The sequence below is a fragment of the Phasianus colchicus genome, chromosome 1 (genome assembly GCF_987193195.1).
Source record: "Phasianus colchicus chromosome 1, bPhaCol1.hap1.1, whole genome shotgun sequence".
NCBI classification, from domain to species: domain Eukaryota; kingdom Metazoa; phylum Chordata; class Aves; order Galliformes; family Phasianidae; genus Phasianus; species Phasianus colchicus.
Window position 1 is genome coordinate 40769923 of NC_143436.1, and position 21947 is coordinate 40791869.

The following is a 21947-nucleotide window of genomic DNA, read 5'->3' on the forward strand; positions in this document are numbered from 1 at the left end:
AAGGGTGTAATATTTTAACTCAGGGTGGAACACAGTATGGATGCCCAAGTTAAAATGCCGTAATATTGTTTGCTCCAGCATTTATTTTGTGTGTGTGTGTAGAAAGGAGCAGTGCTCACTCTGCCCTGACAGTGTTTCACTCCACTCTGTGTTTGCTGCTTGAAAGCCAAACAAAGTTTTGGTCTTCGAATCCTTAACATACGAAGGCTGTGTCTGTCCAACAAACAACCCAACAGGGGCCAGAGGCTGGAGCCAGAATCCCTTTTCTCCCTTCTGTGCTAGCAGAAGAAGACAGCAGATGTACCAGGAAATACATGCTGTTACATCCTCTGCTCCAGTGGGAGCACTGGCACACTGTGGATGAGCCAGGTGACATGTTCCCAGTATTGCTGTTAGGACACACAAGACCTCTCCATGCCCTTTCTCCTTCCCTCCAATGTTGATTCTTTTTGAAAATACTCCTCTGACACTGTAAAGTCAATAGAAGTTACTTGGCATCCACTTAAGAATAATAAAAATAGCTTTACAAGCAGAAAATATTAGGAACAATAAAAATACGACTGGGTCATTTGGTTTATTTCACATTTCTTACCCACTGTTCTATACTGGCTCAAAGTCAATGACAATTGTGACCTGGCACCTTTGAAGATAAGGCTATATGCATCTTAAAAATCGTAAGCTTTGCAATCACTGAAAATTACTGTCCTGACGACCTTCCTTGCTGCTTCTGCTTCAGTATACTGGGATCAAAAGAAATAATAATACATGTCATTAGATGATTCCCATAAAGCTACTTGGAATTGATAGGTCATAATATAAAACTCTCTTTTAGACTTCACTGCCAGTTACTTTTGAGTTCAAAAATATGCCAAGCATCACTAAATACTCATTTCCTCACTTTATCAGTAATTCTGCATATGCTGTTGAAGCTGCAGTATGCAATAACCATATTCCAGAAGTGAAGAGCTTTGGCAAAGCCTCGTCACTATCAGCACCTGGATAAAAAAACGACATAACCTGAGCAAGTCATGCAAGTTTATCTCAAACATTCTCATTGAGCTGAGAAGATGGGGAGAGTGAAGAAAAACTGCTGACATTTCTTCTTTTAAACACAAACAAAAAATGTACCCAAAATGGATATTTTCAAATAGTCTTACAATTTCTTTTCTTTTCTGAAGGCATATTAAAAAATGGAGATGGAGGAGCTGTTCTCAGGAGTCTGATCTGCAACTTCCAATAAGGTGAAGCAAGTGGATATAGATGCTCCATCAAGGGAGAAATGCAAGCTGATGCAGATGCTACAAGGGCTTCCAACAGACTGTCAGCATAAACATTTCTCAGTAATTCACCTATGCTGGTTTCTCTCAAGAGGAAGAAGCAGGCTTGAGATGAATTGCAGCAGAGGATGTTCTGTTTATCTGTAAGAGCTTTATTTAACCAAATTCAATGCTGCAGAAATAAACTAAAATACTAACACAAAGAAAACAAAAAAGATGCCAAAGTGCACCACCACTGATCCATGAGAGTGACCTTCTGCAAGACACAATACTCTACAGGTACAGAACTAAGAACACCATATCAACACCACTCACCAAGGAGTTTTAGTACGCATATACCAGCATCGTGATAAACTGGAGCATGAACAAGGTATGTCACTGTTTTGATTTTACATACTATAGGACTCTAACAGCACTGAAATATTTCTCTCCCATGGAAAGCACAGCTACAAACACAAAGCACAAATACAAGTAGATATATACTCATCAGCTGACTCTGAAAATTGATCTTTAATCAAAACCAATGGGAGAAAGCACTGATTAAAGATCAGTGATATGGTATGGACCTCAATTCTGGGGTACTGCATCTGTGAAATCAATGTATTTAGCTCTAGGCAGCTGAAAAAAGCGACAACAGCAGCTGTTTTAAATCTCCTGCAGCAAAGTCATGAAAGTCACAGGGACTTAGTAATTACACAGAGACTTAATAATGCTTTCTCTCAGATAAAGCTTGGGCTGCCTGGTAAATTCATATGATTGTCATTAATGAAGGCCATCTGCTGAGTGACAAGGTAATCATTCCAAAAGTTTTCATTTGTGCCATCCAGGGCTTGCAAGTAATGCAGCAGTCACCTAGGGTAAAGTGGTAATTGCAACTTCATTGTTTCTCAAAATCTGTATAATTTCTGGTTGCATTCACTGTAAGAAAAAACAAAAAAAAAAAACCCACATATTTGTCAAATTACACAGTAATTTTATATATTAAAAAATATTTTCTGTACTTACTGCTAACTTAAGTTTTCCAAAGTGCTGAACTTTCTAAATGCCTAATAGAGCAGATGGACCATTTTTTTGCAATTGATTGTTTTCTTCTGCCCTCATTTACATATCATACAAATCCATTCCTTAACTCATCATTACAGAGATAATACTTGTAACCAGGAGAGGGAAAACAAAACTTAGTAAAATATGAAAGCATAACCACTCTGCCATACCATCAGCTTTGAATTAAATTAAGTAATGTCCTCTCCAAACAGCAATGGATGTGCAAAAATTATTTATTATTTATTCTTATATTTTACAAGCATATGAGGATCTGAATGAATTTGGTTAATTTGTATGAATACATATTTTCTACTTCATGAATGCTACAGCTAGACAAATAGTGCAGTAATTCTAAATAAGCTGTCTGGAACACCAGAACAATGTATCAGATTAGTCTAAGAGGAATGTTAATTCCCAGCTAGGAATAGGGTACTGTTCAGATGTAATTGCTTTTATGACCTGAGTTAGAAATCTGAGCTGAAAAACCTCATATGCTTTACTACAATGAGTTGTCCTAGTGGCCTTTTGCTTACTAATTGCCTTATTAGTAATTCCAGTATACCACTTTTGCTTAATCCTGGCTAATACCACCATTTGCATGGGTAAATGTGACAGTAGGGGACTTCAGATGCTGGACTTCGTACAGAGCCTATGTCATTGTTGTGTGCTATGAATTACAGTATCTCTAGAGCTAAGTCTTCTAAATAAATCTGTAGAAATCACACTTTCTAATTAGAAACTTCATAAAGTTGGGCTTGCTCTGTGAAGATGAGATACTGCGGGAATTCCGTTCTTCCTTCTGTAACAAATAGTCATCACCCAATAAAATCCTCAATACAAACCAAGAGAGTTTGGCCTAAGGAACCTACATTTTTACTGGGAATAGGATTTATCAGGCAGGAAACAATGACTGTTTCCAGAGGCTAAGTCTGAGAGGCAAAGGAACAGCATTATACTGTAAACTAAAACTAAAGATACCGATCTTGAAATTCAGAGAATTATAGAATGGTTTGGCTTGGGTGAGAGCTTAAAGATAATTTAATTTCAATCCACCTACCATGGGCAGGGATTTTCAATAGACCAGGCTGCTCAGGCCCTGGTCTTGAACACTTTCTGGGATGAGGCATTCACAACTTGTCTGGGTAACCTGTTCCAATCCCTCACACACTTTTAATGAACACTGTCTTCCCGATATCTAATCTAAACCTATCCTCTTTCAGTTTAAAACTGTTACCCCTTGTCCTATCACTATGCTACCTTTCTTGTAGGCCCCCTTTAGGTAGTGAAAGGCTGCAATGAGGTCTCCCTGGGGCATTCTCTTCTCCATGCTGAACAACCCCAACTCTCACAGCCTGTCATCAAAGGACAGGTACTCAGTTTTCTGATCGTTCTCATGTCTCCCACTCTGGACCTGCTCCAACAGCTCCACGTAATTCTTATGATGGAGGCTCCAGAGCTGAACACAGTACTGCAGATGGGGCCTCACAAAAGTTGAGTAAAAGGGGAGAATCGTCTTCCCAAACCTCCTGGCCACGCTTCTGTTGATGCAGCTCAGGATACAGGTGGCTTTCTGGGCGGAAGGCACACATTGCAAGTTACAATACTGACTCTTGAGGAATTCCAATATTGCCAGTGATGTCCACCTGGACATTGGGTCTTTCACTACAACTGATTGCAACCATCCAGTCAATTCCTCACCCATTACCCAGTTCATCCATCAAATCCAAGTCTCTTCATTGAAAGCCAAGGATGTCATGCGAACAGTGTCAAATGCTTTGCACAATTCAAGGTAGATGACATTGGTTGCTCTTCCCTTACCCAGTAATGCTGTTACCCTTCCACAGAAGGCCAGATTTCTCAGGCACTACTTGCCCTTAGTGAAACCATTTTGGCTGACACTAATCCCTCTGTTTCCATGTATCTTAGAATACCTTCCATGAGGATCTACACCAAGACCCTGCTGGGCATGGAGGTGAAAATGACTGGCCTGTAGTTTCAGGTCTTTCTTTTTTCCCTATCTTCAAAGGCAACATGCTGTTCCACAAACTATTTTAATATAAAATGCACAACAGTACAGTATTCCGTATTGACTGCTCCTCTGTTTATAGAAATGACTGTACTTGACTGAGTCCTGCAGAAGTGCTGTTGTGCAATGACCTGACATTTTGATGGGAGTCATATGACAACAAAATAAAATAATGCCTATTTTTGTCTTTCTGGCTGCCTCATGACATTTTTATAAAGACCATTTGATCTGATTACATCTCTTAATGATAAATGCTTTACTACTAGTATATTTTAGTCAGATTTATTTTAAATAATATCCACAGAGAAAACCATTAGATTTAATTATTAAGATGGTAAAGAAAAGGAAAGAAAAGTGAAGAATGGGAAAGGCAGATATACATGAATTTTATACTACTATTGAAGATACAGAAATAGCAATTTCATAATCTACTTGGAAGAAAACTGCTCATAGGGAGATCTATGGACTTATCAAGCTGTAACTCCACTTCCCTGGCACTTCAGTACTGATTACCAAATGCAAATGTAAATGAATTTCTCACAATCTCCTAAGGTATTTAGTGTGTTTTATTCAACTGTCCACTCTAACTTCTGTGCCTACAGCCATTTTAAGGTTTACTGCCAGACCAGAAGTTTAAGTTCACCTAATTTCCTTTTCACTGCCTTACAACAATTCAAGTCACTGTACCAATTCAGGTTGCTGGTTTTATGTTCTACATGAATATACCTTCTCAGCATTTCGATTATGCATTCAGTTTTCACGCCTTGCAGTTCACCTATTCTAGTAATCTCCCAGGAATCAGAAGAATCCAACACAGCAACAGCTTTGAGTAAATAGCAAAAACACACAGAAGGAAGGGCTTACTGGTATAATGACAAGATTCATGCATCTTTTGACAGGTGACAAAGCCATAGAAACTAACTAATTTTCACGCAGCTGGTGAGCTTTTGAAACAAGTAATTTTAAAATGCAATTATATATTTTTTTCAAAATACAGTTTTCCCGTGACCAAACGTGGGTTACCTTGCTTTTTTGGTCTAGGTCTTCAGATGAAAAGAATATACTGAGGCCAAAAGAAACTTCAGTTATTTCCATTATTTCCAGAGCTAATACAAATTCCTTCTTAGTGCCAGATAGATTATTTCAGTTGGTAATACTTATATTTAGTTAATTGAGAACCATTAATCACCATTTCCTGACATAGCATTCTAGAAAAATGCCAAAGTATTCCTATTTAAATTTCATTCACTCAGTCACTTTAAAAAGATTTTATTTCTATGGAATATTAGTTTGAGGATTTGAATTGGTGGCTTGATTTACTAAATATGTTCCATTACAGCCATTTAATAGGTTCCTACATATTAGATTGAAACGTACGTCATCTAATAAAGTATCCCTTACTTTTAAAGGCTAATTAATCATAAAGGTGACCTACTGCTTCTGAAGTCAAATAATTCCTAGTTATAGAAGGGACAAGTCACAGTCAATCAAAACTATGTGGACCAAAATTATCTTCAATCATTTCACCTGCATTCAGCCCAACATTAAGTTTCTCTGGGATATATTTTAACAATGAAACTCACTGGATAGTTAAGTGTTCATAATTTCTTAAACTGAAAAAGAAAAAAATTATTTTCCACAGGTCTTCCATTATGGAATTTATAGGATTACAAACATCTGCCTTAACCTGCTTTATTAGATTTTCTGATGAAAGGAAGTTAGGCTCAGATCTTGCATTATATAATGTACACATCACACTGCAAATCTGAATCTCAGCATACATTTAATAAGCAGCCCCCTCCTGAATTTGCATACTAATACAAAGTCCTCCACTGCTCCTCACCCCATTTCAATTACTCCTACCTACTGCTGACTCTCTGTCTACTTCATTGCTTTCTCCAGGAAAATCGCTCCATACAACCTTCTGCATTTCTTCCAGCTGACTGTCATGCCTCTCCCTCGAAGGTCAGTACCTCTTCTCTCCATTATGTAGGTGCGAAGAGAGGAAATAAAAAGCTAGTCTCCACACTCTCACAGACTGTACTCAGGGTTAGAGAAAATAAACAACAGGAAGGAGCATCTGCAGGGAAATTTCTTTCTAGCCTCAGCTACTTAGCCTTGAATATGTGCAAAAAAAGACAGCGCTCTTCAGTAAAGCACCTATCTGTCTCTCAGTAACTCCAGTGTACATGAAGGACATGCAAGACGAACAATTCTGATTAACTGCAAGAACAAATATTCTCTAACTCCTTACTACAGTGCTTGGAGAAGTCTGACAATTTAACATGGCCGGAATGTTCCATGCTTTTCTTACTCTTTTTTTTTTTTAACAGAAGAAAATCTTTGCTGGCATTTTCCATCAACTTTTCAACTGGTAGGAAAAAAAAAAAGGTGTTACAATCTAAACATTCACCAAAGGTTTAATGTAAGTAACTGTAAAGAGGAGCCACATGCTGAACAATCTTAAGAATTGCCAATCTATATATGTCAATTCCTCTACTCTCCTTGGATGAAAGGAGTCATTATTGGACATTTTATATTAAAATGTTTCTTCATAGAAGTACTTTTATATGTAGTCAAGAATGACTCTAATAATTTTCTTTCTTCTGTAGAATTCTGTCCTTTAATGGTGATATATTAGCAATTAGACCAATTAGTTATATTGGTCTATAAGTATGTAATATTAAATATTTTGAAATAAATACTTTTTTATGAAGTTGGTAGAACTGACTTAATTATTCATCATTAATCGATTCTTGTGTTACAATCATATTAAGGTGACTATTACTTGGTTGTAATACTCTAATAGCAATTAGACTGTCCAGCATGTACAAGCTATCTTTACACAATACTCTACAAATAACTTTTGTGCCATTTAGATGGTTTTGTCAAAATCCACTTCCAGTTCACTGAACTGAGAGTGCATTTGTCTACAATATTTTCCTACTTCCTAGCCTCCATAACTGTTTCAAAAAGATTTATGTCTGTTTCTGTTAAGAATATTTTCCAGAGAAGGATATAAATTCGACAAGATTTCACTGATGATGCTCCAGAGACTGAAAATTCCCATATCAGAGTTCCAGACTTTGCTATCTGAAGAAAAATAAATTTTCAAAACTCTGTGGTCAATTAAAGAAGCGTTTAGTGAGTTAAATGAAAGGACTAATCAGAATATCAGCTTTACAGGATAAGTAGTGCCATTATTTATTGTTATCAAACACTATTCATTTTAAAAAGCCTTGAAAACCCTCATTTAACTTAGGGGAAAACTCCCTCTGTTTCTCACATTGAAGAATATACTCCAAGAAACAAAGAGTGTGTTGCATTCTGCTTATTAAACTGTTATCTTTCTTCCTTCCAGACACTCAGCAGTCCACTCAATCAATGTGCTGCTGTTGCCTAGTTATCAGGAGGTTCAATCCTGCTACCACTGAGGCAACATTAGATTTCCCATTGATTTCAGTGAGGGAGAATTAGTTCCAGCCAATAGATAGACAAACATAAAAAGAATTTCTTACAGATTTTCTGCTGAAAGTATGTTATTTTCACTAAAGTATGTAGAGCTGCTTCAGACTGGCAGGCTAACAGCATTCAGATTTAGTAGGTAAGAAGTATGACGTATTCCTTCATTAATTTATGGTTTCTGTCCAAGAAATTTCTAACAGATGTATTCATAATTTAAGTACGTTAAAGATAATACTACCAATATGTATGTGAGAAAGTGGCTCCTTCTTCTCTAGCTTGACTAGAACAAAACAATAATTTATCTACTATTCAGCAGAGCTCAGGAAGGCCCTGACCATACACTGCTGGGTAACAATCACAATTCTTAGTAACTTGATTAAAAATTCTTACATTTGCAGCAACACCCACTGGGACCTGACCACTGACTATAAGATTCACATTAACTTCAGTTAACTTCCATGCTTATGTCACTTGTCTCTCGTGGCATTTCTACTGTACCTCACACCTGAGTTCAAAGAAGAGGCATTTAATCTTGCACACACCCAACTCAGCACATCCCTATGTGCTGTATGACTTAGCACAAACCTTGAAACAGCATGAGCAGAATGCTAAAGTAGTAATTAAACTCTTTCTCCTTATCAAGTCTAATTGCCTCAGGCTTGAGGCCTTGCTGATGCAACTTTTCTGCATCTGCTTTTCAGTAACTTCATTTTTCTGTAGGTAGCTACAGACACATCTCATATCCATTGTCCTTTATATAAGGTACTGCTGCTTCTCCAGCAGTATACTTTAATTTTTAGGACAGAGATTTTACTCTGAGAAATAACTAAAAATTTCTGTTCCATACCTCTCTGATAGCTGTACAAAACTCACTCTGCAGCACCTTCTTTAGAGACTGTAGTTTATGTACTGGTACTTCTCCAGATTCTTGCAGTTTCTCCAGTAACTCAATTGCTCTTGCAACATCTGAGTGGAAAAAGAAAGAAATACAAGTCAGTATAAACAGAGGTTGTAAATACAGCAGTGACTAAAAGGGAAAAATCACAGTGATTTTAAATTTCAAATTTACTGTGGAAACAACTACTGTACTAATCTTGTTATACCAGGCTCAGTTAGGCATCAGCACTACTGCTGAGAGATCCAAATCCCCATGTATAGATCAATGGGGCATGTACACATACAACAGATACACGCGCAGAGATGCATTCTTAACTGCAAAACTTTTCTGGAACTAAGCTACCAATTTAAAGCAGCTAATCTACATTAGCAGACCTATTTTTTTTCTTACTTTTCTGCACAGAAGCAGCACAGAAACAATATGGGGTCTACTTTTGGAAAATCTGCAAGAATGAAATTGAGTCACTGAGTCACAGAACCACAGAAGTGCAGAATGGCTTGGGTTGGAAGGGACCTCAAGGATCATGAAGCTCCAACCCCCATGCCACAAGCAGGGCCACCAACCTCCAGATCCAGTACTAGATCAGTTTGCCCACGGCCCCGCCCAACCTGGTCCTGAACACCTCCAGAGACAGAGAATCAGAGAATCACAGAATCATAGAATGTCCTGGATTGAAAAGGACCACAATGATCATCTAGTTTCAACCTCTCTGCCATGGGCAAGGTCACCAACCTCTAGACCAGGCTGCCCAGAGTCACCACATCCTCTCTGGGCAGCCTGTTCCAGCACCTCACCACTCTTTTTGTAAAGAACTTCCCTCCTGAAAATATATAAGCACACTCCAATGACAATGTCTAATAAAAGTATTTGACCTTTTCATAAATCTAAGCCTTCATATCAATTATAAAAGTCTCGAGCTTGCTAGTGAAGAGTAAATAAGAGTAAATATGTAAAGCTCTTGTCCAGGTCTTCAAAGACCTATGCTAAATTACCTGATTTGCCATGTAAAACCTGTGTAAAATCCACATAAATATGTAAGTCCAAAAGTAATGCCTCCTTTTTATTTCCATGGGAACCACAACAGAGCACTGTAACACATTTTGACAGAGCAAATTCTGCTGCAAAACACTCTTTTTCAACATAGTCAATAACAATGAACATTAGCAATGCATTTTTGACAGTGATGAACAAGAGCCTGCAAGTCACACTCCTAAAAATCTGCACCAGTGGTTGTGAACCACTGTTGGCACTGCTGTAACACACCACCATGACTTCACATCCACTGGTTGGTCTCCATAAACATTCAGTAAGCCTTGATGAACATCAGTGGGTGCCGTTTTTCCACATGAAGGAATTCAACGACACACCTGTGCTTCATACACACTTCCAAGTCAGACACCATTCTGTCAGTCTGCCCCTCTGCTGCCATCTCTTACACAACAACAAACTGCAATGGCACACTGGCCAGAAGGGTCAACCTTTACTGCCGTACCAACATATATTGATGCAATGGGCCAACAGAATAAAACAGGAGGTGTTACTTTTGGAGCACCCTCTTACATGAAGTACTTTTTTTTGGTGGCCTAAATTCTCCTTAAGTCTATGAGTATCATCAAGGGCACGATCTAAATGCTTCTGAAGAGCAATTCAGAAGGCTTAACTTAGTAGCCATTCAGAGTACTGAGCAGGAATCTGGTCATACTGACTCACTCCCAGGAGGGAACTGCACATCTCAATCAGCTTTTAAATGGTAGAGCTTAATAGAAGGTTTTCTCCTCCTGCATCATTTACTGCTACCTTCCAGCTTTTCCTGTAAATCTGCTGTTATCACTGAACAAAAGTCTTGATAGTGTGGTCATTCTCACATTCTTCTGGTGTACTCTGAACAGCCACCTGAGATTGGCCAACTACACCATCCTACTAAAAATAGGTCTGTATCCTAATGATTACACGTACTCTTAATACTGAATGATAAAAAAGCATTCAAGGTATTTTAATTCAGTGCACTAACTGCACTAAGAAGAAATAAAATCCCTCCCCAGTCCACCACATAACTCCGCAACAACTACAAAGACTACACACAGCCTTGTGTAATTCTCCAGTCTGATGACAAGAGTTTTACTGTTTCTGGTTAGGGGATTATGCTAACTGAAACAGTTCTTACAATCCTTGGCTTGTAGCTGAGCTATATTGACCAGATGTCTTACATATAAAACACAGAGAAATAGAGAAGGGGTGACAGAAGATGAGCTCTAACAGGAATAAAATAGTATTAATGTATTTGTAACAAAATAATTATTATCCATCTACTTCAGTGTTAGGAATAGAGAAGATGATATCTCAAAGAATATACAGTTTAATTGAAGAAGATAAGTAATTATTTAGCATGGTAGGTTATACCATAATAAGTTAACAGCCAAATAATAATTTTTGAACCTTTTAACAGACATCTGTCTATTTGCTTGTTGGTAAAAACTGCTATGTATTTCATTCTGCACAAAGCAATTAGATCATTTATCATAAAGCAGCTCCAACAGCCGATCATAACAGATCAGATATGACTTCTGAAATTCAGATATTCTAAGTCAGACTGGCATCTTTTCCAGCACTGGTTTGGGGAATTTTAGAACTGTCTTTCCCTGTCACCAACTGTATGTGTAGAAGGCTAGCACCAAAGATGGCAGATTGATTACTATTTTACAGCCGTGTAGAAGTTTCCTCACCATATCTGAACATTTTGTGTATAACTTTGTATTTGCTTTTGGTTCTGAATCCAATGATATTCAGTGAAATAGCTGTTCTGATCCAGAAGGGAACTTAAATAGTTTTAGATAGATTGATCAATACAAAATTGTTAAGTATGTGTCTAAACATTTCCCTAGGGCATGGACCAGGTTCAAACAATTAATCACTTCTAAAACACGGAATGTTACAACACAAAAGGTAAGTTTTCATCCCAGTACAAAAGCCTGGCATGAAGTCAATGGATGTTTAGTATGCAGACTCCTACACAAAACTGATCACCAAGCTGTCATTTGTCAGTATCAGTTTACTTTGTTCTGTGATTAAGAACTGGCCTGGGGTAAAGAAAATTCTGAATATCCTGAAAGTATTCTGATTTCCCCCACTTTCAAATCCATCCCGTGAGCCAGAATGCATGAATGTTGTTACCCAAGTTCTTGTTTTTTATTCACCATATTTGTTAACAATAATCAGCTTGCTTTCTCCCTCTTAGGCACATGGCTTGACCCAATTTGGCAATGACTTGTGCAAAATTGCTTGCAGCAGAGAGAATATGGAATAATAAAGAGCTTCAAGGGATAAAAATACAGAATTAAAATGAGGCACGCGTTCAGGGCCAAAGCTGTTTGTTACAAGCTGATGCTCTGTCAGGAGTGAAGTGTAACAGTTTGTGCAAAACTAAAACTGTTTAAACATGAATGTACAAATGCGATCTCATGGAATAGCCTATTTCTTTCAATTAATAACTCTGCCGGGGAGACTTGAACAAACAGTTCCTACAGGAAAGCTTAAAAAGTGAACTTGCTCAATGTAAGTTAAGTGAAGCTTTTTCCTGATCCTTTATACAAGGCGAGTTCCAGACAAAACTAAAATACGTGCCAGCTCAAATAAGTGATGAGATTGCTGCTGAGGCAGATTTCATAGCTACAATGACAAGAAAGCAAGCAGCAGGTAATCAATCCATCCCTGTCAGTTACAGCAATGCCACAGGTTTCCAAAGGATTGCTATTCATCTGCTGGGATACTTTTCTTGTCCCAAATGTCCTTTTGATTACAAATGTAATCAGCTTTCCTCGCAAAAATTATCACCAGGAAATTGCTCTTGAATAACATTTTCTTATCCATTAGTGAGAAGCACCAATTGATGAAAAAATATGTGTTTCTATAGATACACAATACTCATGGAATTATGTTAAAAGCAATTATGTTCTATGCAAATAAAACACTCATGCATTTTATTATTGATTTGCCCTTTTTTTAACCTAAGATATTTATGGAACACAACTGGAATTGTGAAATATATTTATATATTTAGAAATAGAATTCCATTATATTTATATTAAACTGATGGTAATGTCACTGACATCTATCTTCATTTCTCACTTCATATCACACAGAAATTAGTGGGAATTTTGAGTACCAACATGGGTGGAATTATTCCTCTGTTTTCTATGATGTGTACACTTAGAAATGAATATTATATTATTTGTCCTCTTTTTATATCGAATTCTAGCCCCTTTTTTTTTTTTAATAACCATTTTCTTCTGACTTCCTGATACAAAAAGAATTTCTTTCTCTCCTCTTCTGTTTAACATTCACTTCCCTTTTTGCCTTCTCATCATCATACTTGCCCACAGCCTTTCAGGAAATAATAAGGTTTCAGCGTGGTGGATCATGTTGTCAGTAAGTCAGGGGGCTGTGGGTGGAACACATCTTATCAAATGTGCCCATCAAAAGAAAAGCGTGGCTCTCAGAAAAAAAAAAAAGATTTCAAGCGTTCTATTTTAATTTGAATGAATTTTCATTTGTATTGTTAGTGGGAAAGAAGCAGTAGGTTACTATTTAAGCATTAAGAAAGAGAGATGTCACTGGAACATAGAATCAGTAAAATACCACACTGTGATACAAGTGGAACATTCCCATGCAATAATAAATGAAGTTGAATTCTATACGTATAGCCACATACCAGAGTGCAATTAATAGAAAAGTCATTTTGCTTAGCTAATGCTTTGCTGATCACCCTATTCTAACATACTGCTTTCACTAGCTGATTTTGTTCAAATAGCTAAGGAATACACAATGCAGACAGATCTGTTGAATTTGATGGATGTTTTTAAAAGTAAATGCTATTTCTACTATTCTTCAATTCAGCTTTTACCACGTGAAAGTCAATTATAAATTCATGCATTGCAGAAAGAACCTTAGCAGGTCTGCACTTGGTGGTCGAGATGTCTCACATGACTGTTAACTCTGGGTAGACAGAGTTCCTGCAGTTTGTGAATGTGGCTTTACCCCAGTATATTTTGTGCAGGCTTTAGTTCCAGTTTATTCAGATAAGCTATACATTACAAGGAGAAATAATAGAAAATTACTCTAGTGTACTAAATGCTTCCCATGCAATATGACAGTGGCTCTTGAAAATGAATGTACTTGCATGATTTATAACGCAAAACATGAAAACTGCTGTACATCTACCAGCACCCAATCTTCCTCTCATACTGACCTAAATGTTGGTCTGCAGTCCTTAAAATAAATATATTATCCTCTGACTTAAGAAATAACTAAACAGATGATAGTATGCTCTGTAATAGTAGTTTGGATGCAAATAGTAATTATTTAGAAACAGACAAGGGCTCCCCATGTAAGTAATGCATCCTATTTTATTCTGTTGGCCCGTGACACCAACAGGAATATGTTGGTAGTATGGCAGCAGAGACTGAAGCCTCCTGACAGTATTCTGTTACATGTTGTTGCCGTGTGACTGATGGCAGCAGAGGGGCAGTCTGACACAATGGCATCTGACATGGAAGTGTGTATGAAACAAAGGTGTGTCACTGATTTCTTCATGTGAAGAAATGGCACCCGCTGACACTCGTGGATGCTTGCTGAATGTTTATGGAGACCAAGCAGAGGATGTGAGCATGGTGTGGCAGTGGTGGTGCAGCACACAGTGGCGACAGCCACAGTGTACTGCTTCCACTGGTGCAGATTTTTAGGAGCACAGCATGCAGGCTGTTGCTCATCAGTAGCAAAAATGCACAGCTAATGCTGAAAAACAGTGTTTTTAACTGAGCATTTGCTCTATGAAATAATGTTATTGTGCTCTTTGTATCTGTTGATGTTTCCATGGAAACAAAAAGGAGGCATTACTTGTGGAGCGACCTATGTAGTATTTCTGTACTCTGATAACTACTCTGGAATCACATTGTTGGGTTGCTTCCCAAGCAACAATTTGATGATCACTTATTCATTAATGAGATGAGAAAGTAGATTTCTCACCTTCCTGAAGTCATTCAACTGCCTCATTCATTTTAATTCTGGAGAACTTAGATGAATTAGTATGCCAGTTATTAGGAAAAAAAATTGTGCTGAATAAATACCATGCTTTGGTACTTCAAAGAGGTGAAACATCACTACGAACTGACAGCAAGGACACTCAGCAAGTCTTCACTAGCTTCACTGTGGCGTTACAGAAAAATAATGTTGACAATTTTCGAGCTCTATTTCATTGTGCCTGAAGACCTTTAATTAGGCTGAAGGTGAAGAATTTGCATAACATAACAGGTCTTCATAACTGTCAGGTTTTTATTCCTCAGTATTTTTGCTAAAGTTTAGTTGCTCCTTTACAGCTTATGAAAACACATCTCCAAATTCTCAATGTTAGTCTACTTTTTATCATAATTTCCCAAACCTACACAGGGTGATCTTCAAATACTATCAAACGACAGTAGGTAATCAATGGTTAGGCAATTAGAATTCCACAGTGATTAGCGAAGTTCATTCATAATTCATAGCCAGTAACCCCTTATCTCTGTGACTCCTTGGTTAAAGCACAAGCTTTGGAAGATTTTCAGTTTGTATCTTTTGAGAATATTCTGCATTACCAGAGCTTTGCTGTCAGCTGCTCTGCCTAACATGACAATTCCCACCTGGCATCAAACAGCAGGCTGCCCAATGCCCAGTTCATCTCCTCACTAATGGCACTGTGCTCTCCTGAAATAAAACAACTCTTCTGTTAATACATTTAATTTAACCTAAACAGTTCAGGAAAATGAAGGCGGAGAGCAGCCTTTTTTGCCCATTTAAGTTGCAATCTTTGTCTTGCCTAGAATTTCATACTAATGGGTATGCATAAAGGTGTACTTCACCATGGTAAATCAGACTTGACGCGCAGGGAACAACATTCTAGGCTGTTACAATATAGCAGTAACTTTCAACACTCTATAATGTTATTTGTGAGGTGTATTCAAACCAACTACGTGGCCTGGTTTTATCAGTATTCTGTATCATGACATCATGCGACAGGCAGCAGAGCTGTGTTCAGAAGTGGAAGATACACCTGGATTTACTGCATTTCCCAGGAGCCTCCTCATGATCTACAATTCTGGGTGACATTCTTTTACCATTTGTAGTAGATTTGTTATCTATCCTTATCTTAATTGGGTCGTTTTTCTTTCCTTCTCCACAAAAGGGGAGAAAAAGGCCCCTTTGCCCAATCATGCTTGAAACTGTGACATTACAGCAGTAATATCAATGCTTCTGATATATTATATCTACAGTAATATTTATAGTTATATAGCTTTATGTTTATATTAGATTATATTATATGGGTAGGTCATAGGTTTAATGCAGTTATAGGTTTAATGCAGTATCACTTCTGCTCCTGTGGTTAAACATTACTTGTGAATGCAGAAATAAATATAACAAAGAACAACCAAACCCTCATGATTCACCTTGTGCTGAGGATTTCAACTCACCACAGTTCTAATGCAGGCATCCACAGCTCAGCTTCTCACCCCAGACTGTTGCTACTTTCGATGAAGAAAAACACTTTCAGGCTATAATTTATCTGACCTATTTTAGATAAGATGAATCATATTCTAGGAGCGCCTGTTTTCTTTGTTGACTACAAAGGGAGACTAGATGATTAGCTCAGATGTAAATGCCTGCATCCTACACACATCATGGTATGACGAAATCCACTGTTACTGTCCAGATTTACAGTGAAAAAATCCTGCAAATTTACCTCCATGTGGTACAGAAGACATCACGCATGAGAGCAGACACATTCAGAGCTTTTTGGTTAAAAGTTTTACAAATGTCTTAACCAAAAATCTGATGCATTTTTTCTCATAACAAATGAGGAAAACCAACCAAGGAATAAGATTGAGTATACATACATACCCAATGCCCACGTCATGCTCGTTTGCTTTGGCTATTCATCAGACCCTATCTGGGTCTACATTTATTTTTCTGTATGCTGGTGATACACTCAGGTTTCTCTGGCTCTATCTTCTCAGACACACCACAGGCATACAAGCCCTCTGCTTCCCTCTGCTCCTGACCCAGATGCTGCATACCCCAAGGCACGTTAATCACCGTGAGTCTTCCCAGTAGCTTTGGCAGGAACACCTGATTATGACAGTAGAGGTCTGATATGTTTTGCAAAATAACTTACAGAAAGGACACTTAATTTGCAAGGAATGCAGTCACCTATGATCCAAAATGCAGATAGATACTGTGTGAAGATCTTTCCATCCAGCAGCCTCAACACTACAAAACACCCTTACGATTCTCTTCAGCAATTCCTCTTTACCCATTTCAGGAATACTACCTGAAATACTGAAATTGTGCCATTTCAGGCATACTGCTCCTCAATACTCCCTTAGCATGTTCAAACTCAACATTCAAAAGGTCCCTTTAACTGGAAATGCATGTTCTTTTATCTTCTCAGAAGTTCTAAATGTCTACCAATGTCTGAGTAATTTTCCCCTTACAACCTAATAAGTTTTAATTGGTCATTTCCATTCTCATCTTCTCTCTTTTTCACAGCCCTAACCTACCATAAAGGCTAACTGGGAGAACTGGATTTGCTTTATCTTGGTCCATTTTTCTGGCATAATTATTAATTTGCATGGGTAAAGCCATTCCTCAGTTTTTACAATGAAGTCTTCACATAACTGGTGTAAGTCAGAAGAGCATCCTTGCTGACAATTTTCAAAATTTGTTCTTTTTTTTTTTCTTTTGGTGTTTGAGAGAGATCCACAAAGTTCCTAAAACTGTTATGTTCATCAGATCCTTTGAGAATGTGACCTGGTACTGTCACATTTCTACTACTGCTTTTTAGAGGAATGATAACAAAACAGTCCAGCTTCAATTGATAGGTAATTCAAGATCATTTCAGTATGATGAATTTCCCTGGTTTTTATTAAAACTAGGCCTGAATAGTAATACGTAATTCAGAATTTTCAGAGATTAATTTTAAAAACAAATAATTTTCAAATAGTTATATAATTTTTATTCTTCCAAATTAGTAGGTTTTTTTTACAATTTCTAAAGCACTGAAGGTGAGGAGGTGCAGAAATGTACATTTGAGAATTTTCATCAGAAGATTTTGCCATCTGTGAGTAACCAAGACATACACCAACCCTGTGACAGCACCCACTGGTTTTGTATAGAAAGCTTTGAATATAGCACCAGTGTGAAAATGAGTTTCCAAATTATCCCTTAAGAGAAGGGATTAAAAAAAATGAAGTTGAAAATGCAAAGAACAGATGAACATTGAAAACACTGGTATGTTCTCGCACAGTTCTTTAAAAAGAATGTCATGATTTTTCCCCTGCATCACCTTGGGAGAAAAGAGAAGGGAAGGTAACATTTCTTTTTTCTCTCTGTATATAGTTACAACTTTCTATTGTTCAATTGTGTCTGCTTTTTGCGATCATAACTAAGATTTATAGGCAGCTACTCAGTGCTGAATAGAACAGATGAGACACGGTTCTTGTGCCTTTTCTGACTAGCGACAGTTAGCTGTGAATATGACACAAAAACGTTTTTTTTTTAGACTTAGCAAAAAAGTGAATGTTGTATGCAAATAAATACATGCTGCACATGCTATATATATACATGTATATATTCATTTATTCAAAGAAAGAATTAAACCCGCATTTCCAACAAGAAGCATAATACTTTGTTGGTTCAGAGTTTGTTATTGTAGTTCTTTAGCCTTTCTGTAAGGACTTCTAAAAACCCCGAAGTTCTTAAGTGTTTAAAGCAGCTATTTGCCTTCACAGGAAATGTAAAATAGCGTTTTGTCCTCCTGAAGCTATAAAGTAACAGGAAAAAAAAAAAATCAACCTCTGAAGCAAAGTTACAAATCCCTGAGACATTCAGAAATTCATCAGGGTAAGGATCTGGCTTTTAAGAAATAAGTTCCTACAATCCGAACTTTGTGAAAGTAAGGAAACTGTATGCTCCTTCCTCTAGCTATAGGTAACTCATAAAAAGATGCCCCAGCAACTCCACCAGCCTCATCTATCTCCTGAAGACAGCATCTCTTGGCCTTGTAGGATTCGTTCAGCAGAAGCCACTAATCATGCTGGAATGCCACCATTTTAAATGCCAGACAGAACTACACTGGGTGTCTTGCTGAAACTGCAAATGTGAACACGTTCCAGGTTCTCATCCCAGATTAAAAGAAAAAAAAAAGAAAGGCTACTACATTAAAATACACCAGGAACTCTACTTTATAGGATACTTGTTTTTGTGATTTAGTCAGTAAGCATACAGCATTAAAATCTGGGAAGGAATTAAAAACTTGACTAAGCTCAGAACTGCAGAACAGAAATAACTACAATAAATAGGCTTGTGCAAACAAAGAAAAACAGGATGAAAACTATTATACTTCCAACTTGGATATACTTTTCTCTTAGCTGAATTCCACTCTCTCATTTCCCTGCCTAAGCAAAAGCATGTATTACTGTGTCCTATGTGCACACTGCAAAACAAAAGTATTGGCCATATGGGCAATCTCATGCATTACCCACACAGATACTTGCAGCATGCTTTTTGTTTGCATAAGAGCGATTTTTGTTGGCAGGGAAGATGACAGGAAGGGGAAAAAAAGGCACCAACCGGTGCCTCTCAAAGGGAGGCAAGGTTAACTTCAGGATGCTAATTCTCCATCACAACAGGCACTGTGCTGGAGCCAAGGCAGTTGCTCTCACTTTCCTCTCTGCTCATGTCATTACCAGTCTCCTGCTGCCTCTTCTCAGTTCTTACCTCCCCAGCTAATCTGAATCTTAAATCTTTCTCTTTTATTACCAGAAAGATGAGAAAGATGGCTGTGGGCTACTGGCAGTTGTAGATAGTTGCAGTGCAAATTTTCACTTTAAGGCTAGCATCATGATTTTATCTTCTGGGGGCTTTTAGGTGGTGTGAGGCTCCAGTAAGATGACGGTAAAAAAACAGCATTCATGCAATAGAATGGCTGTGACGCAGCGATTACATGCATACACCTAAGATTCCCTGTAGGCTCAGGTAACAAGAAAAAAGTTAATATCCTTTCTTCAATTTTAGTGGATTTAACAATATTACTTTTTGAGGATGGAATCCCTCTGGTAGCTGGCTACATACTAGCCATTTCTTAAGGAAGGGAAAAAAAAACAACTGTTGAGGAAGTGTATGGGAAAAGCTACAATAAGAAGGCAGCAATGAATAAAATCCTCTGGCAGTACACCTAGGCAATGAAAATATGCTGATGGTAGATCTCAACAACTACTCACGATTAACTTACAACTAGGGAAGAGTATGACCTCAAAAGAAAGCCACGACCACTTAGATTGCTGCTGCAAGTTATGAAGAAAACTTTGAAATGGGAAACCTCTGTGAGAAAGAGCTCACTGTCACTTCTGGAATGCAGTTGTTTGGTATCCTACATGTTGAACGATGCTGGGAACAGAAGCAGGGGAACTAGAACACTTCTCTGGTTACAGCCTGATATCACAACAAGGGAAGTATCTGCCTAAGATCTCAGGAGCACACCTGGCATGTTTTAAATGGCTGTACTGTTAGGAAGCAGAAAGTGTTGAATAAATTAGTATAAATTCCAGCACTATTACCACTGGATTACAAGATAATCAGACATTAAATCACCTCTCTTTTCAAAGAGTGCTTCATTGATTTTAAGGCCAACATCTTCAAAGTTTCTCCAGTCTGTCTCTGTATAAGAATAGACGTGTTATCCTTTTATTCCTGTGCTGATTCAGTAAATAGCATTTGGCACAAACACTACTGCCAAATCTGTTGAAGCTGATGAGATGATGGTAAACAAGTTTCTGAGGGTTAAAACTGCTGATGATGACTATGGTGATCTATATAAGCTATTTCAAGTACATTTTTCCCTAATGCCTAACTGATTGCAGAGGGATTGATGCCGTGTTATCTGGGAGATTTATCCTTTTTCAGAAAACATGGTTGAGAAAGAAAATTAAAGAGTTAGTGGATATAAAGGATTAGTGTTTAAACTTGGGGTTCTATTAAAACGAAACAGTAAAAATGTAATTTTGTTTCAGAAAAAATAAATTAAGTCTATTTTGAGCAACGCTCTTCCTTATTCAATTATCCATGTTTACACAGAAACAAATCAATGCTTTGATGCTCCGTGTACTCCTGGATACTTAATTGTTCTATATTTTAAATAATAACAATTCTCCAATCTCTTCTGGAAATCCACTTTTCTAATCAATCTTTTCTTCTTTAAAAAAGCAAAAACCAACAAAAAGAAAAGCCATTATTAAGGGAGCACTAAGGTAATGACAACTCATTATGAGAAGCATTTGCTGGTGACTTAGCAGAACTGCATACAAGTATGGAGTTCAACCATTCTATTTCAAACCATGGAGAAAAAAGTTCTCAAATAAAGTCATCTCTCTCTTTTTAACATAGCTGAGGTCTGAGCTCGTAGTTTAAATACTCAGGAAAGCATTATTAGTATGCAAATGTGCACTTCTGAATCAAACCTGCTCATCTGAACAGAGAATCAACTGTTGAATATTTCTTATTCCAAGGGTGAATCTCCAGCAAATGCCACAAAGAAAGATTAAGCTGACTGAGATTAACTTTGAAAATCTTGGGTTTGTATATATACAGTTTACAACATGTTAGCATTATTTTTTAAATGTCAAAAATGCATAATGTGAAATAATTTAGATTACTATGCATGAAAATAGCACCCCTTGTGCTTTCTGATCGTATCTCTCAGCTTGTTGCAAATGGTCAACCCCCCACCCATTCCAGAACTTGTCATGGACTCAAATCCATGCCACCAAACTTCAGCAGAAAGCCCCAGTTGAAGAATGAGATGCATAACATACACATGCAAGTTCTGTTTATCACTTTGTTCTACAGAAGATTAATTCAGGTAGGCTACAAGAATTATTTCATTGCTACCATCTCTATGGAATTTTGCAGCCTGACAGACCAGGAGGAACATGAGGTCCCCAAGCAGGAGGGGATCAGAGGTGTCTCTCACCACCGCTGTCTGACTCTGAAAATGGTTACTGACCAGTTATGAGTTTCTAAGATAAAAACGATTGGAAAGTTCAGATATTCCCCGTCTACACTCTACAGAAGTGACAACGTTAAAAACGCCACTAGTTTTTTTGAAGACATTTCCATGCATCTGCATGGCACGAGCCCCAAAGGCACAGCTATC

General features: G+C 37.6%; 1 protein-coding gene across 2 annotated transcripts in view; it reads right to left on the reverse strand.

Annotated features, from left to right (window-relative positions):
* Positions 1-21947, reverse strand: part of LIN7A (lin-7 cell polarity scaffold A) — a 47794-nt gene that overhangs the window by 20066 nt on the left and 5781 nt on the right. For both annotated transcript variants that reach the window (XM_090139253.1, XM_031589657.2), the window contains exon 2: positions 8660-8778. In XM_090139253.1, the coding sequence (XP_089995379.1) occupies positions 8660-8778 (119 nt within the window). The remainder of the gene's footprint in view (positions 1-8659; positions 8779-21947) is intronic.